Raw genomic sequence first — 17,841 nt, 5'->3', positions numbered from 1 at the left:
CTGTAGATTTGATTAAAATTTGATATAAATATTAAAGAAACATTAATTTAACCAGAAAATACTTTCTCACATTTTCTACTGATTTAAAAACTTAAAGAGAACTAATTTCTACTTATTATTTATTTATTTAAACCTAACATTAAAAAAACCCATCTTCTTTTAATATTAACCTTTCATTAAGCATACAGTAAATGTGTGAATGAAAACAAAACAAGGCCCTGGCTGGTTGGCTCAGTGGTAGAGCGTCGGCCTGGCATGCAGGAGTCCTGGGTTCAATTCCCGGCCAGGGCATACAGGAGAAGCGCCCATCTGCTTCTCCACCCCTCCCCCTCTTCTTCCTCTCTGTCTCTCTCTTCCCCTCCTGCAGCCAAGGCTCTACTGGAGCAAAGTTTGCCCGGGCGCTGAGGATGGCTCTGTGGCCTTTGCCTCAGGTGCTAGAATGGCTCTGATTGCGGCAGAGCGATGCCTCAAGATGGGCAGAGCATTGCCCCCTGGTGGGGATGCCGGGTGGATCCCGGTCGGGCGCATGTGGGAGTCTGTCTGACTGCCTCCCTGTTTCCAGCTTTGGAAAAATACAAAAAAAAAACAAAAAAAACCCACAAACAACAACAAAAAAACAGACTCAAAAGACACGAGTTATAGTCCCAGTCCTGACACTAACATTGTAAGATGGGTTTTGTTTATTTTATTTAATAGTAAGTACTAGCTGCATAATACATTTATATATTAAGTACCCCATGAAAAATTATACTTACCAGCTTTGTAAGATATAGTGTTAGTCTTTGCCACCGATTTTTTATAACATAAGTATACTGCTGATCCCCACTGAATCAAAAAAGAAAATATCATTAATTTTAAAAGGTAGTAACTTTAATAAAATAAAGTCTCTTTGATCTTCCTAGTATATATAATATTATCTAAGATTTAAAAGATTGCTCTCTGTTAGCTATTTTCAGTTCACTACTATACTGTAGCACTTAAAACAGTGCCCATTATGTAGAAATGTTTAATAAATGTGTTAAATAAGACAGAACATATTTGTGTACATATGATAGAATATCTGCATAAACCAGTCCAGGAGGACAGATTCATAGAAATGAAGACAAATATATAGAGAAAATAAACATTAAGAAAATATTTTTAAATATTAAGAGACTGCTATAATAAAAATCCACCTACTCACCACCAAGATTTAACAAATGTTAACAATTTATCATATTTGCTTCAAATATTTTAATTTATAGAGAAACAAAAAATTATAGCTTTAGCTAAAGCCTCATCTTCCGCTCCTTTCTGTTCTCCAGAGTTAACTGCTAACCTAAAGCCAGTACATTTCATTTAAATGCATTTAAAATTTGTCTACTATATAAATATATTTATCTATAAGTATGTATCATTGTTTTGTGCATTATAAATTTTACATAAATGATGATAAGATGAACATATGTTTTTATGGCTTACTTTTTTACTCATTAATATGTTTCTGAGAATTAGTGAAGCTGATCTAATGTCTTTTCTTTTTTTTTAAAAAGACTTTATTTATTGATTTTATGGGGGGTGGGGAGAAGCAAGAAGTATCAACGCATAGTTGCATCACTTTAGTTGTTCATTGCTTGACTGTCATATGTGCATTTACTGGGCAATCCCAAAGTTTTGAACTGATGACTTCAGTGTTCCAGGTCAATGCTCTGCCCATTGCACCATTACAGGCCAGGCTGATCTAATTTCTTCATCTGAACTACTGGACAGTATTCCATTAATGAATGAATCAGTTTATTTTACCCATTGCCCTACTGATGAACACTTATGGTTGTTGTTTTTTTCTTTTGGCTATGATGAGCAATGATGCAATATATTGACTCCTGATCTAGAAATTTTTCTTGCTTTCTTAACCATTTTTTCTGTGTCTCCAGGAGATAAATTGTTCAATTGTGCTTAGGATATTAAATTATGCTTATTGCTGTGTTAGAATTTTGTTTGTGTAAATGTTTTAGTATTTTTGTATCAAAAGAATGGAAGTATAAAAGTGAAGTGGATATTATGAATATGTAAAAGTCAAACTGGACTTTATCAGGTGAGTAAAAAATTTATAAATAAAAAACTCTCTATTGAAAAGTTCCAACTCCAATTTCTAATAAGCCACATTTTGTGAGGACAAAAAACTTTCAATGATAATCTTTGTGATGATAAAAAAGGAAGTATTTGTTTATTTGGATATAGTAGAAACCAAAAGGAATATTCTAAAATTAAAAATGAAAGCTCAGAGATACAGAAAAATTATGAGACTCTGGAGAAAAATAACCATAATATCAAAACTACAAGAGAGCTTTCTAAACGTTTTTACGACAAGTTTCAGCAAAAAGAAAGTAGGAGGGACTATTGTTCTAAAAATACTTTAAAGGTTTAACTCATATAAATTATACTTACTGTGATTTACCATGTCAAAAACATACTTTCATATACTTTTATTTTTCCAGTAATTAGGTACATGATTTAATTACTTGCTTTATTAACAACAAGTCAAAAACTGAGGAGAGAGTCCCAAATTTGCCAAGAGTTAAGGGTGTGATTCAAAACTCCCAGACTACAGATCCTTAACTACAACTTTTTGCATTTTTGTACCATATGACCATTTTTAAGTTTTCTTCCAGCTCTAAAATATTATGATCCAATTCTAAATCAATCAAGGTCCAAATCATTTAAGCTTATGGTTCAAAGGTTTTTTTTGTTGTTTTTTTTTTGTGACAGAGAGAGAGACAGAGAGAGGGACAGATAAGACGGACAGTCAGGAAAGGAGAGGGATGAGAAGCATCAATTTTTTGCAGCTCCTTCGTTGTTCATTTATTGGTTTCTCATATGTGCCTTGACTGGGGGGCTACAGTAAAGCAGAGTGACCTCTCATATGTGCCTTGACTGGGGGGCTACAGTAGAGCAGAGTGACCCCTTGCTCATAGCTAGCGACCTTGGGCTCAAGCCAGCGACCTTGGGCTTTAAGCCAGCAACATTTGGGCTCAAGCCAGAGACATGGGGTCATGTCTATGATCCCATGCTTAAGCCAGAAACCCCATGCTTAAGCTGGTGAGCCCACGCTCAAGCCAGTGACCTCAGGGTTTTGAACCTGGGTCTTCTGCGTTCCAGTCTGACATTCTATTCACTGTGCCACTGCCTGATCAGGCTGGTTCAAAGTTTTAAAACTAATAATTCTTGAAAACTGTTTCTGTACATAAGCTTAATGGGCGGTGAAGAAGTAGAGGAGGTTTTTTTGAGGCCAAAGCTGTAAGTGTGGTACAAAAGTCATGAAGAAACTTGAGGAAAAATTCAAGCCACATTTTCTCATTGTTCATTAGATTATTTTTTCCCTCCTGCTTTAAAAACCTAGTAGACATACACATTTAGAAGTCATCCACACAAAGCCTCAATTTATGTCATCAAGGGTGTGAGTTTAGGTGGTAAAGATAAACAGTTTGTAGACTAACCTTTGGAGCATTACACTATGTAGAGGCTGGACAGAGGGGAAAGAATCAGCAAAGTCAGAAAAGAATGATTGGTAAGGTAGGAGGTAAAAGAAAGAGAGAACATGGAAAAAGAACACATCTTCTCTTGCCACTACTGTTTCAAAAAGGAAGAAATGATTATGTCAAAACCTACTGAAAATAAGATAAAAACTGATCATTAGATTCAACAACAAAAGCAATCTTGGCAGAATGGGGGACAAAAGTGTAATTGAAAAGAGTTAAAGTGAGGAAGAGGACAGAATATAATCAACTCTTTTGAAATGCTTTATTATAAAGGAGAACAATGAAATGGGACAATAGGTGGAGGGGGATAAAGTAGTCAAGTTTTGTAAAGATGGGAGAAACATGGTTTGCATGCTGGAGGAAATAATCTGATAGAAAAATGAATGATTCACAAAGAAAGTAAGAATTGCTAAAGCTATGTTCTCAAATAGGTAAATATATGGGATCTAGTACACAAATGGAAGGAGGGATTAACCTTGGCTAGTGTATTACTTTGGCGGTAAGGGGGAAATTTTAAGAAAAAGTTTTTTGTGCCTGGCCAGGTGGTGGCGCAGCAGACAGAGCATTGGCCTGGGACACAGAGGACCCAGCTTTGTCACCGGCTTGAGTGCGGGCCCATCCAGCTTGAGTGCTGAGTCACTGGCTTGAGCATGGGATTATAGACATGACCGCATGGTCACTGGTTTGAACCCAAAGGTCACTCGCTTGAAGCCCAAGGTCACTGGCTTAAGCCCAAAGTTGCTGGCTTGAGCAAGGGGTCACTTGCTCTACTGTAGCCTCCCCACCCCAGTCAAGGCACATATGAGAAACCAATCAATGAACAACTAAGGTGCCACAATAAAGAACTGATGTTTCTCATCTCTCTGACTTCCTGTCTATCTGTCCCTATCTGTTCCTCTTGTAAAAAAAAAAAAAAAAAAGCTTTTTGCATAACTCCTTTTGAAAGTACAACTAAAATAATTCTCTAAAAATATAATATCCAACATCTTTAAAGACATATTTTTAACTCAGTAATTGTGCTATAGTCTTTTCCAACCAAAGATTTTAAATTATGATCTTTTCATCAGTGGCTAATTTTATCAGTACAAAAGAGTGACTTACCATACTGTTATTGAGATTCTTGTCGACTTTGCAGAATGTGTGTGGTGGACTTTCTCCTTTACTGGGTATAATAATACATATGTCTGTGACAGCCAACGTATTCTGAGTCATGTTTTCAGAGGCTCTTCGGTAAGTGATATAAATTTTCTGTGATGAGGTACTGCCGCTAATATTTGCAGGGCGTCCATAGGGAGTACTCTGAATAATTTCACACCCCTGTTTTAATCTTTCTTTCCAGTCATATAAGACCCTAAAAAATAAATAGAATAAATAAATACACAAACATAAAGCACCCTCAAATATGAAAGGTAAGATTATCAGGTACCATAAACTGATCCTTAAATGCAGCAAAGATTCCAATCTTATTCTAAGTTTGAATTGCATAGTCCCATATAAAATTATAAGATAACCTGTTTTCTCTACCAAAAATTTAAATAATATAAGAAAAATCAGATTAACCTTTGTGTTCGTTGACATAAACCATAGGATGGCAACAGTTAAGTGCAGTGGTACTTGTTTTAGCATTCCATTTAATGGATTTATTTATTCATTTTTGTCTCTAAAATGAAGCACTTTTTTGTGAAAAAGTAAATTTGTATTGTGGCCAAAATTAAAATTTCACAAAAGTCTCCTACACCAGAAGATATATAATTTTTACTTGGGCCCTGGCCGGTTGGCTCAGCGGTAGAGCATCGGCCTAGCGTGCGGAGGACCCGGGTTCGATTCCCGGCCAGGGCACACAGGAGAAGCGCCCATTTGCTTCTCCACCCCTCCGCCGCGCTTTCCTCTCTGTCTCTCTCTTCCCCTCCCACAGCCAAGGCTCCATTGGAGCAAAGATGGCCCGGGCGCTGGGGAAGGCTCTGTGGCCTCTGCCTCAGGCGCTAGAGTGGCTCTGGTCGCAACATGGCGACGCCCAGGATGGGCAGAGCATCGCCCCCTGGTGGGCAGAGCGTCGCCCCATGGTGGGCGTGCCGGGTGGATCCCGGTCGGGCGCATGCAGGTGTCTGTCTGACTGTCTCTCCCTGTTTCCAGCTTCAGAAAAATGAAAAAAAAAAAAAATTTTTTTACTTGGACGCTTTTACTTCCAATACTTCCCTCAGGTTTAAGAGATAATTTTAGGCTTTCAAAAGAAAAAATAACCTCAAAATTATGGGTAAAAGACAGGTTTGTATGTGTTTTTTTTTTCTTTCTTTGCTGTGGTAATAGCATAGGGTTTTCATAAAGGGTAGGCCATCCTTAAGTCTTCTAAATTCTATACTTAAAGTACTTGGGGACATTAAGAAAATGTCATGTTTGAATAATATAGTTTATTCTTTCACATAATTCACTGATTTGACTTTGAAGCTGTCTTTGAAATGATTAAAGATAATTTAAAGTCCTATATAAAGTGTTTTAGCTATAGATATTGTTATAACAGGCAAGTCTTCAATATCAATCACTATTCTCTTTTATAAAATCCCATTATACAAAGAAAATTTAGCACTAGAAACTGGTCAAATTATTTCTAATATAATTTTCAATTTCCCTTTTTATCCTGATTGTCAACACACAAAAAAATTTTCTCAACATTTAAAAAATTTAGAGCTAAATTGGGTGGTTAATCATAGCAACTATGTATATTTTATTGTTGGCTTAATTCTTCCACCTCCTTTTGATCTTGCTTTCTTTTTTATGTATTTTGTTCTTTTTTTTTTTAATCTAAAAAAAAGACATTGTAACAGAGAGAAATTAGATACATCTGAATTCAAATTCCTACCACTAGTTACTAGCTATATTACCTTAGGGCAGTTACTTAATCTCTGAGCATTATACTACTCAGCTATAAAATTTAAAAAACCTAACTCATATGATCTTGAAAAAATTAGATGAGAGTGTAAGTAAGGTCTCCAAAATAGTGCCTACCGTATCGATGCTCATGGAAAACAAGAAAAGAAAAATAGAACACAGGCAAACAAACCATCATTTATTACCTCAAATTCTTAAAAGATAATGGAATGTAAATACATACAATACATAATATACCTTTTATTTAATTAGATATTATGCTGTTCATATTTTAAATTACTATTTTTGATTTTTATACTGTTAGATAACTTTTCTTGTCTAAACGGTGAGCTTTTAAGGCTATAAGATAAATATATGGAAATTGGTTGCATTTTTATAAACCAATAATGAACTATCAGAAAGGGAAACTAAGAAAACAATCGCATTTATAAGTGCATCAAAAAAAAATTAAAATACCTAGGAATAAATTTAACTAAGGGGTAAAAGACTTGTACTCAGAAAATTATAATACACTGAAGAAAGAAACTGAAAAAGATACAAATAAATGGAAGGATATACTGTGCTCATACATAGGAAGAATTAACATCATTAAAATGTTCATTCTACCCAAAGCAATCTATAGATTCAACACAATTCTTATCAAAATACCAATGGTATGATATATTTCACAGAACTAGAAAAAATATTCAAAAAATTTATATGGGCCCTGGCCGGTTGGCTCAGCGGTAGAGTGTCAGCCCAGTGTGTGGAAGTTCTGGGTTTGATTCCCAGCCAGGGCACACAGGAGAAATGCCCATCTGCTTCTCCACCCTTTCCCCTCTTCTTCTTTCTCTTTTCCCCTCTCTCAGCCAAGGCTCCATTGGAGCAAAGTTGGCACGGGCGCTGAGGATGGCTCTGTGGCCTCCGCCTCAGGCGCTAGAATGACTTCGGCATTAGCAGAGCGACGGCCTACATGGGCAGAGCATCACCCCCTGGTGGGCATGCTAGGTGGATCCTGGTCAGGTGCATGTAGGAGTCTGTCTGACTGCCTCCCTGCTTCTAACTTTGGGGGAGAAAAAAAATTTATATGGAACTACAAAAAACCCCAAAATAGCCACAGCAATCTTGAGAAAGAAGAACATTGGAGGTACCATGCTACTTGATATCAAACTATACTACAAGGCTATAGTAATCAAATGGTATGGTACTGGCATAAAAACAGACATATAGACCACTGGAACAGAATAGAGAGCCCAGAAATAAACCCATGCCTATATGGTCAGTTAATATTTGAAAAAGAAGGCAAGAACATGCAATGGGGTAAAGACAGTCTATTCAATAAATGCTGTTGGGAAAATTGGACAGATACATGTAAAAAAAAAAAAAAAAAAGAAATCAGACCACCTTCTTACACCATATACAAGAATAAATTCAAAATGGATTAAAGTTATTTTTTTTTTCCTTAAGTGAGAAGCGGGGAGGCAGAGAGACAGACTCCTGCATGCACCTCAACTGGAATCCACCCAGCAAGCCCCCTACTGGGCGAAGCTCTGCCCATCTGGGGCCGTTGCTCCATTGCTCGACAACTGAGCTATTTATTTTAGTGCCTGAGCCGAGGCCATGGAGCCATCCTCAGTGCCTAGGGCCAACTAAGTGAAATTAGTCTGGCAGAGAAATACAAATATATAATTTTATTTATATGTGGAATCTAAAGAATAATATAAAGGAACAAACAGAATAGAAACAGATTCACAGCTATAGAGAATAGACTGACGGTTGCCAGAGGAGAGGGAGGGTTGAGGGACTGAGTGAAAAACGTCAAGGGATTGAGAAGTACAGATTAGCAGCTACAAAATAGTCACAGGGATGTAAAGTACAGCATAGGAAATACAGCCAATAATATTGTAATAACTGTGTATAGTGCCAGATGGGTACTGGAAGTATCATGGGGAACACTTTGTAAAGTATTTATATATGATTGTGGGTTTTTTTGTTTTTGTTTTTCCAGAGATAGAGTCATAAAGAGGGATAGATAGGGACAGATAGGAACAGAGAGAGATGAGAAGCATCAATCATTAGTTTTTCGTTGTGACACCTTAGTTGTTCATTGATTGCTTTCTTATATGTGCCTTGACCGTGGGCCTTCAGCAGACCGAGTAACCCCTTGCCCAAGCCAGCGACCTTGGGTCCAAGCTGGTGAGCTTTGCTCAAACCAAATGAGCCCGTGCTGAAGCTGGCAACCTCGGGGTCTCGAACCTGGGTCCTCTGTATCCCAGTCCAATGCTCTATCCACTGTGCCACTGCCTGGTCAGGCTATGATTGTGTTAATGACTATGTTGATACCTGAAACTAATATAAAATAACACTGAATGTAAGCTGTAATTGAAAAAAAATAAAAATAATACAAATAAATAAACTGTAAGGTTTAAAGGCAAGAATGATGTCATATTCTTTAAAATGACAGCCATATAAGGGTAGCTTTAAGAGTGGTTAATTTAGCCCTGGGCAGATAGCTCAGTTGATGAGAGTGTTGTCCTAGTATGCAAAGGTTGCTGGTTTGATTCCAGGTCAGGGCACATACAGAAACAAATCAATGTTTCTGTCTCTTTCTCCACCCACCCCTACTCTCTCTCTAAAGTCATTTACAAAAGTAAAAAAAGAGTAGCTAATTTATTCATTTTAATTCAAGTCTTTTCCTATGCTTGGAAAATTCCTCATCTCTGCTCTAGGGAACACCAATGCCCAAATTTTATCCACAAGCTAAAATTCTGATGATAGTAGTGTTAGGAGCAACTTACCTAATCTTTTGAAAACAAGATCTAAAAGCTGGCTTATTTTTCCAAGCCAATTACTAAATATGTAAACTCATATAACAATATAGTAGTTGTTTGGTAACCAATTTAAAATTATTGTAATTAACAGACAGAGACTGCCTGGCCTATGGTGGCACAGTACATAGAGCACCAACTTGGAACACGGACGTCATGGGTTTGAAACTCTGGGCTGCCTGGTTAAGACATGTATGACAAGCAACCAATGAACAACTAAAGTGAAGCAACTACTTCTCAACCCTCCACCTCCTTTCTCTGTAAATAAAACTTTTTTTAAAAACGGATGAAAACTGATTTTTAAGGTAACTTTTTTATATCAACCATTACATAAATTATATCTCAATAAAGCTGTTATATTAAAAAGGAGCACAAAGTACAGTATAATATCCTAAGGAAAGTACTAATTTACCTCAAACACTTACCTTGTTTGATGCATAGACTTAAGCATCCATTTATAATGATAATTATAGTGGACACTTAAAAGCCATCCTTTTCTCTCTCTTTTTTTTTTTTTTTTTTTAATGATAAAATCTTCATTATTTGAACTATAATGACGGTTTTTTTTTTATAATAAATTTTTATTAATGGTAATGGGATGACATTAATAAATCAGGGTACATATATTCAAAGAAAACATGTCTAGGTTATTTTGTCATTAAATTATGTTACAAACCCCTCGCCCAAAGTCAGATTGTCCTCCGCCACCCTCTATCTAGTTCTCTGTGCCCCTCCCCCTCCCCCTAACTCTCTCCCTCCCTCCCTCCCATGTCCTCCCTCCCCCCACCCCTGGTAACCACCACACTCTTGTCCATGTCTCTTAGTCTCATTTTTATGTTCCACCAATGTATGGAATCATGTAGTTCTTGTTTTTTTCTGATTTACTTATTTCACTCCTTATAATGTTATCAAGATCCCACCATTTTGCTGTAAATGATCTGATGTCATCATTTCTTATGGCTGAGTAGTATTCCATAGTGTATATGTGCCACATCTTCTTTATCCAGTCTTCTATTGAAGGGCTTTTTGGTTGTTTCCATGTCTTGGCCACTGTGAACAGTGCTGCAATGAACATGGGGCTACATGTGTCTTCACGTATCAATGTTTCTGAGGTTTTGGGGTATATACCCAGTAGAGGGATTGCTGGGTCATAAGGTAGTTCTATTTGCAGTTTTTTGAGGAACCACCATACTTTCCTCCATAATGGTTGTACTACTTTACAGTCCCACCAACAGTGAATGAGGGTTCCCCTTTCTCCACAGCCTCTCCAACATTTGCTATTACCCGTCTTGTTGATAATAGCTAATCTAACAGGAGTGAGGTGGTATCTCATTGTAGTTTTGATTTGCATTTCTCTAATAACTAATGAAGCTGAGCATCTTTTCATATATCTGTTGGCCATTTGTATCTCTTCCTGGGAGAAGTGTCTGTTCATGTCCTCTTCCCATTTTTTAATTGGATTGTTTGTTTGTTTGTTGTTGAGTTTTATGAGTTCTTTGTAAATTTTGGATATTAGGCCCTTATCAGAGCTGTTGTTTGAAAAAATCATTTCCCATTTAGTTGGCTGTCTGTTTATTTTTATATCAGTTTCTCTTGCTGAGCAAAAAACTTTTTATTCTGATGTAGTCCCATTCATTTATCTTTGCCTTCACTTCTCTTGCCATTGGAGTCAAGTTCATAAAATGTTCTTTAAAACCCAGGTCCATGATTTTAGTACCTATGTCTTCTTCTATGTACTTTATTGTTTCAGGTCTTATATTTAGATCTTTGATCCATTTTGAATTAATTTTAGTACACGGGGACAGGCTGTAGTCGAGTTTCATTCTTTTGCATGTGGCTTTCCAGTTTTCCCAACACCATTTGTTGAAGAGGCTTTCTTTTCTCCATTGTGTGTTGTTGGCCCCTTTATCAAAGATTATTTGACCATATATATGTGGTTTTATTTCTGGGCTTTCTATTCTGTTCCATTGGTCTGAGTGTCTATTTTTCTGCCAATACCATACTGTTTTGATTATTGTGGCCCTATAATATAGTTTAAAGTCAGGTATTGTAATGCCCCCAGCTTCATTCTTTTTCCTTAGGATTGTTTTGGCTATTCGGGGTTTTTTATAGTTCCATATAAATCTGATGATTTTTTGTTCCATTTCTTTAAAAAATCTCATAGGGATTTTGATGGGAATTGCATTAAATTTGTATATTGCTTTGGGTAATATGGCCATTTTGATTATATTTATTGTTCCTATCCAAGAACAAGGAATATTTTTCCATCTCATTGTATCTTTTTCGATTTCCCTTAACAATGCTTTGTAATTTTCATTATATAGGTCCTTTACGTTCTTTGTTATGTTTATTCCTAGGTATTTTATTTTTTTTGTTGCAATCGTGAAGGGGATTATTTTTTTGAGTTCGTTTTCTAATATTTCATTGTTGGCATATAGAAAGGCTTTTGTATGTTAATTTTGTATCCTGCGACCTTACTGTATTGGTTTATTGTTTCTAATAATCTTTTTGTGGAGTCCTTCGGGTTTTCGATGTATAGGATCATATCATCAGCAAAAAGTGATACTTTTACTTCTTCTTTTCCGATATGGATGCCTTTTATTTCTTTGTCTTGTCTGATTGCTCTGGCCAGAACTTCTAGCACCACGTTAAATAAGAGTGGAGAGAGTGGACAACCCTGTCTTGTTCCTGATTTAAGGTAGAAAGTCCTCAGTTTTATGCCGTTTAATAGGATGTTGGCTGATGGTTTATCATATATGGCCTTTATCATGTTGAGATATTTTCCTTCTATACCCATTTTGTTGAGAGTCTTAAACATAAAATTGTGTTGTATTTTATCAAAAGCCTTTTCTGCATCTATTGATAAGATCATGTGGTTTTTGTTCTTTGTTTTGTTGATATGGTATATTACGTTAACCGTTTTGCGTATGTTGAACCATCCTTGAGGTTCTGGGATGAATCCCACTTGATCATGATGTATTATTTTTTTAATATGTTGCTGTATTCGGTTTGCCAGTATTTTGTTTAGTATTTTAGCATCTGTATTCATTAGAGATATTGGTCTGTAGTTTTCTTTCTTTGTGCCATCCTTGCCAGGTTTTGATATGAGGGTTATGTTGGCCTCATAGAATGTGTTTGGAAGTATTGCTTCTTCTTCAATTTTTTGGAAGACTTTGAGTAGAATAGGAACCAAGTCTTCTTTGAATGTTTGATAGAATTCATTAGTATAACCGTCTGGGCCTGGACTTTTATTTTTGGGGAGGTTTTTAATAGTTTTTTCTATTTCCTCCCTGCTGATTGGTCTGTTTAGGGAAAGCCATCCTTTTCTCATACTTTAAAAATAATTAAAATTTTTATGATCAGGATAATACATTATTTTGGTACTTTTATGTAAATGTTTTTCTAATTCTCTTCCCTATCTTTAGAATTAAAAAAAAATTCATTTTAGAGAGAGAGAAATTGAAGGGGGGAGGAGCAGGAAGCATCAACTCCTATATGTGCCTTGATCAGGCAAGCCCAGGGTTTTGAACCAGCAAACCTCAGCATTCCAGGTCAATGTTTTACCCCAGGTGTGGCAACAGTTTTTGCCCCCAGGCCAGATTAGAAAGAAAACTTTTTTCACAGGCCAGACGAAATATTAAAATTAAAAAATGTAGCCTGACCTGTGGTGGCGCAGTGGATAAAGCATCGACCTGGAAATGCTGAGGTCGCCGGTTCAAAACCCTGGGCTTGCCTGGTCAAGGCACATATGGGAGTTGATGCTTCCAGCTCCTCCCCCCTTCTCTCTCTGTCTCTCCTCTCTCTGTCTCTCCTCTCTCTCTCTCTCTCTCTCTGTCTCTCCCTCTCCTCTCTAAAAAAATAAAAAAAAATAAAATTAAATTAAAAAATGTTAAATACAAAAAGAATTCATTTAAGTAAACAAAATTTTATTATGTAATTTGTTTATAAATAAATGTGAGTGAAAAAAATTTTAATATACAATATTATTTTAATAAAAATATAATTACATACTGTATAAATATCCAAACTATTGCAATTAATAATCAAAACAATATGTAATTAATAGAATGAGCTTGAAGGGGTTACATCACAAGAAAAACAATTATTTCATTTTACAAACAGCCTGGACACGTTTTCAGTTATCAACTGCAGCTATTGTCTATGCTACAATGCCACTTGATTCAGCACACTTGACCACAAAAATAACAATTTGTTTGACCTTGGGTGCACACTGGCAAACTCCGCTTAATGTGGGTTTCACATTGCCGCTAAATGTCAAACAATTCAAAAGTTGTACATCTTTATAATGAAATTTTTTTTAAAAAATGAAGTATCGTGAATCCATTTGACTAATTATTGGAAGTTAACCCTAGGTTAGTCACACGTGGAATTCTTTTCTGTGTATCACTATCTTCTTAAATATTTCGACTTTCAATAATCAAAGATGCTTCCACTTCTGAGTAAGCTGAGATTTTAAAGTAGTGGAGAATATTAAAAATTTAATCGCGGGCTGCATAAACTCATTACGTGGTGTGGGTTCTATGTTAGCCATGCTTGCTTTGCCCACTACACCACCACAGGTCAGAACTCTTCCCTACCTTTAACAGAAACTCAGACATGATGCAAGTGCTGGGAACCTGTAGGACAAAGGGACACTGAAAACATACAATGAACACAGTGACAGAATACCGGATTCTGGATCTAGACATGTCTATTTTTTCTAAAGCTGCCATACATCTATTAATGAAAAAAATGTGGTTAACTTCAAAATCTTCAAGGCATATTATTTGGATCCATAATAATAATATTTCTTAAAAAAGACTTACCCCAGATCCGTAAGTGGAGGCTTATCTCTTCCTCTTCTGTAGCAAAGGTAAATCTGTGGCCCCACCAAACTTCCATTATTGAGGTCAGCTGACAATCCAGTTGGGGTAACATCAATACACGTATAATCCCGTGGCACTTCCTCCCCAACAGATTTAATAATAACTGAAACATCCGTGATAGGTTCTTTGGGTTTAGCTACTTTATGACAGGCATCATTGAAGTGAATTTCTTCTTCAAGAGGCTTTGAAACATCAGTTAATCCTGCTACAACAAAGTAGTCAGCAACACGAGGCCCCTTATCTTCAATCATCTTCCATTACAGAAGGTTACATCTAAAAGGAAAAGGAAAAGATTAACAGTTTCCTATAATAAGCCAAATAAATATAAGTGGTTTGTGCACAAAAAGAAACTACAAAAAGAGTACTACCTCATTGATGAATACACTAGTATAATTTCACTTTCATACATAAAAAGTATGCCTCTTAAAAAAATAAGAATATATTTAGCATTATTTATGATTATAAAAGTCATGCAAGAATTTCTATTTTTGGCAATATGGATGCTTAACTCCCCATATTCCTTTTTCCGTGTGTGTGTGTGTGTGTGTGTGTGTGTGTGTGTGTGTGTGAGAGAGAGAGAGAGAGAGAGAGAGAGAGACAGATATAGAGAGGAAGGGAGAGAGATGAGAAGCATTGATTCTTCTTTGCAGCACCTTAGTTGTTCATTGATTGCTTTCTCATATGTACCTTGACTAGGGGGCTCCAGCAGAGCAAGTGACCCTTTGCTCAAGCCAGTGAACTTGGGCTTCAAGTCAGTAACCTTTGGGCTGAATTCAGCGACCATGGGGTCATGTCTATGATCCCACACTGAAGCCAGAGATCCTGTGCTCAAGATGGTTGCGCTCAAGCCAGCGACCTTGGGGTTTTGAACCTGGGTCCTCCACATCCCAGTCTACGCTCTATCCACTACACCACTGCCTGGTCAGGACCCCTCCCCTTTCCTTTTAAATGCATAGGTTAATATGTAAAAATGTAAGGAAAATCCCTACAGCCTATAACAGTATGGAAAACAAAGGCTAAAATGCAGTATATATAGCTGATACTGGAAAGGGGAAGTTTGCTGACCTGCTCAGTAATCAAGGGGTTTGTGTTTTAAAAGTTAACATAGAGACAGGGGACAAGGCCCTGGGATCACATAAGCTAGGGGATTGGAACTGAGACTCTGTATAAAGTCAAGAGCCTCAAAGGACTACAGCCCCACTTAAAGAGTGGATTTTAAAAGTCCATCAACTGGTACATAACAAAATTTGCCTCAATCTGAGCCCTATTTTGGAGGTACAAAGCCTTCTCTTGGATATGGGGTTTGACCTTAAGCCATGGTCCCAGGAAGCTCCAAACTGAGGTATTAACAAAGACTGTGTTCCCAGGCTAGTGATAGGGGTACCTGGGAAAGCAAATGCGACAGTTCTAGAGGGTACACCCTCAACCCAAGTTATCCGCAGATATAGCCCAACTGAACCTGACCACCTATTCTATAACCACAGAAACAAAGAAAAATCCACTCTGATTGAGTCTCAGCAGATACAACAAACATAACTTCAAATCATAAAAATAAGGCAGAGATTATAACAGGAATGCAAGCTTATAACAAATTCAAAGAAAAAATCCACAAAAAATCCACCACGCATTTGCAAACACTTTAATAGCAAAATTTCCTTCAGTTGTTTAGTATTACTGAAATTTTATTTGTTTTCTTTAATTAGGAGATTTCCCCTCCATAGTACTGTCATTACTTACATAACAGTTATAGAAAAAAAAGTTTGCCTGACCAGGCGGTGGCACAGTGGATGGAGCATCGGACTGGGATGCTGAGGACCCAGGTTCGAGACCCCGACATTGCCAGCTTGAGCGCGGGCTCATCTGGCTTGAGCAAAAAGCTCGCCAGCTTGGACCCAAGGTCGCTGGCTCCAGCAAGGGGTTGCTCAGTCTGCTGTGGCCCCACAGTCAAGGCACATATGAGAAAGCAATCAATGAACAACTAAGGTGTCGCAACAAAAAACTGATGATTGATGCTTCTCATCTTTCTCTGGTCCTGTCTGTCTGTCCCTATCTATCCCTCTCTCTGACTCTCTTTCTGTCCCTGTTAAAAAAAAAAAAAAATTAATCTAAAACAAAAATGTCATAAAATGTGTCTCATGTTAGCCTTACAATAGTTCCAATGAATGCAAAGAAAGGATTCTGTGGACAAATAAATTAGGTATATATACTAAATGCCTCTTTTGTATACTTACAATGTGTAAAAATACAAAAGCCTCAGCAGTTGCTGATAAAGGTACCTGATTAACTTTATTTAACCCAGAATTCCCCTAGTCTATTTGAACAATGAACCCTATTTTCCTACTTAAAAATTAGAAAGAAATCCTTGGAACATGCTTTAGAAAATGCTAGTTTAAAGTAAACAACTGTCGACCTGGAATCCTGAGGTCGCTGGTTTGAAATCCTGGGCTTGCCTGGTCAAGGCACATATGACAGTTGATATTTCCTGCTTCTCCCTCTTCTCTCTCTCCCCTCTCTAAAATGAATAAATTAAAAAAAATAAGCAATTGGCCCTGGCCGGTTGGCTCAGCAGTAGAGCGTTGGCTTGGCGTATGGATGTCCCGGGTTCATTCGATTCCTGGCTAGGGCACACAGAAGATGCGCCCATCTGCTTTTCCACCATCCGCCTCTATTTCCTCTCTGTCTCTCTGTCTCTCTTCTCCTCTCACAGCCAAGGTTCCATTGGAGCAAAGTAGGCCTGGGCCCTGAGGATGGCTCTGTGGCCTCCACCTCAGGTGCCAGAATGCCTCCCCTTGCAATGTCAGATGGGCAGAGCATCGCCCCTTGGTGGGCATACCGGGTGGATCCCGGTCGGGCGCATGCAAGGAGTCTGTCTGCCTCCCTGCTTCTCACTTCAGAAAAATACAAAATAATAAATAAATAAATAATAAAAAAATAAACAACCTTCTTGTACAGACTATAAAATATCTGAGGGCTAAGAAATTTTTATGCAGCACACTTGTTTATAATAATCACCATATTTATCATAATCCCCAAACTCATTTAACTTTCTATATTCCTAATATCATGAGTTTTCAGAATTTCTGTCACATTTCTTGGAATCCTGTACTCGATGCTCAAATATACTCTATAAATATTCTCCCTATATGATTAGGAAACAAGCCTAAAGAAGGATCAAATGTTCCTCCCTGCTTTACTTAGATATATATGCCTCCTACATAGCAATTCCCTTACACATAAAATTTTTGCACAAGATAACGGGCTTAAACTTTTCAGAAACACTTTCTAGTTGAAAGTAAAGAAGTAATAACCTGTTATTCTGAGAAAACTCTTTTAAACTTTGAATAGTCACTCTCAGCTGACTGACTCTAACAGGTGTTCCACAAAAACAAGCTGTGTTGCCAGGTTAACCATCAATTCATTCTCAAATACATAGTAGAAAAACAAAAGCACTTTTGTATTTAACTTTTTTTGTTCATATCATTAAAGGGTCTTTGAAATAATCTTTGATGGCTGCATAGTATTTTATTTTATGGACATAACATTATTGATCTATTTCCTTATTGTTGATAATTTACTACTTCTACTTTTTAAATGTTTTTTAAATGCTGTAATAAATAACCTTCAACATAAGCCGCTGGCTATAACTCTTATTTCTTCAGAATAAATTTAATGAAATTGAATTACTAGGTCCAAAGTTACATAATCAGACTCTTTTAAGTGTTTATGTGCTTTTATGTGTCCATG

At 37.0% G+C, this 17,841-nt stretch overlaps 1 protein-coding gene across 3 annotated transcripts in view; it reads right to left on the bottom strand.

Moving 5' to 3' along the window:
* DENND4A (DENN domain containing 4A) overlaps positions 1 to 17,841 on the bottom strand; it is a 135,256-nt gene that overhangs the window by 79,552 nt on the left and 37,863 nt on the right. For all 3 annotated transcript variants that reach the window (XM_066273332.1, XM_066273333.1, XM_066273334.1), the window contains exons 3-5: positions 14,038 to 14,370; positions 4,620 to 4,869; positions 756 to 825 (exon numbers count right to left, since the gene is read on the bottom strand). In XM_066273332.1, the coding sequence (XP_066129429.1) occupies positions 756 to 825; positions 4,620 to 4,869; positions 14,038 to 14,348 (631 nt within the window). In that variant the 5' untranslated portion in view covers positions 14,349 to 14,370. The remainder of the gene's footprint in view (positions 1 to 755; positions 826 to 4,619; positions 4,870 to 14,037; positions 14,371 to 17,841) is intronic.

This window comes from Saccopteryx bilineata, chromosome 4 (genome assembly GCF_036850765.1).
Source record: "Saccopteryx bilineata isolate mSacBil1 chromosome 4, mSacBil1_pri_phased_curated, whole genome shotgun sequence".
Lineage (NCBI taxonomy): Eukaryota > Metazoa > Chordata > Mammalia > Chiroptera > Emballonuridae > Saccopteryx > Saccopteryx bilineata.
This window is presented reverse-complemented; position numbering and strand designations above follow the sequence as displayed.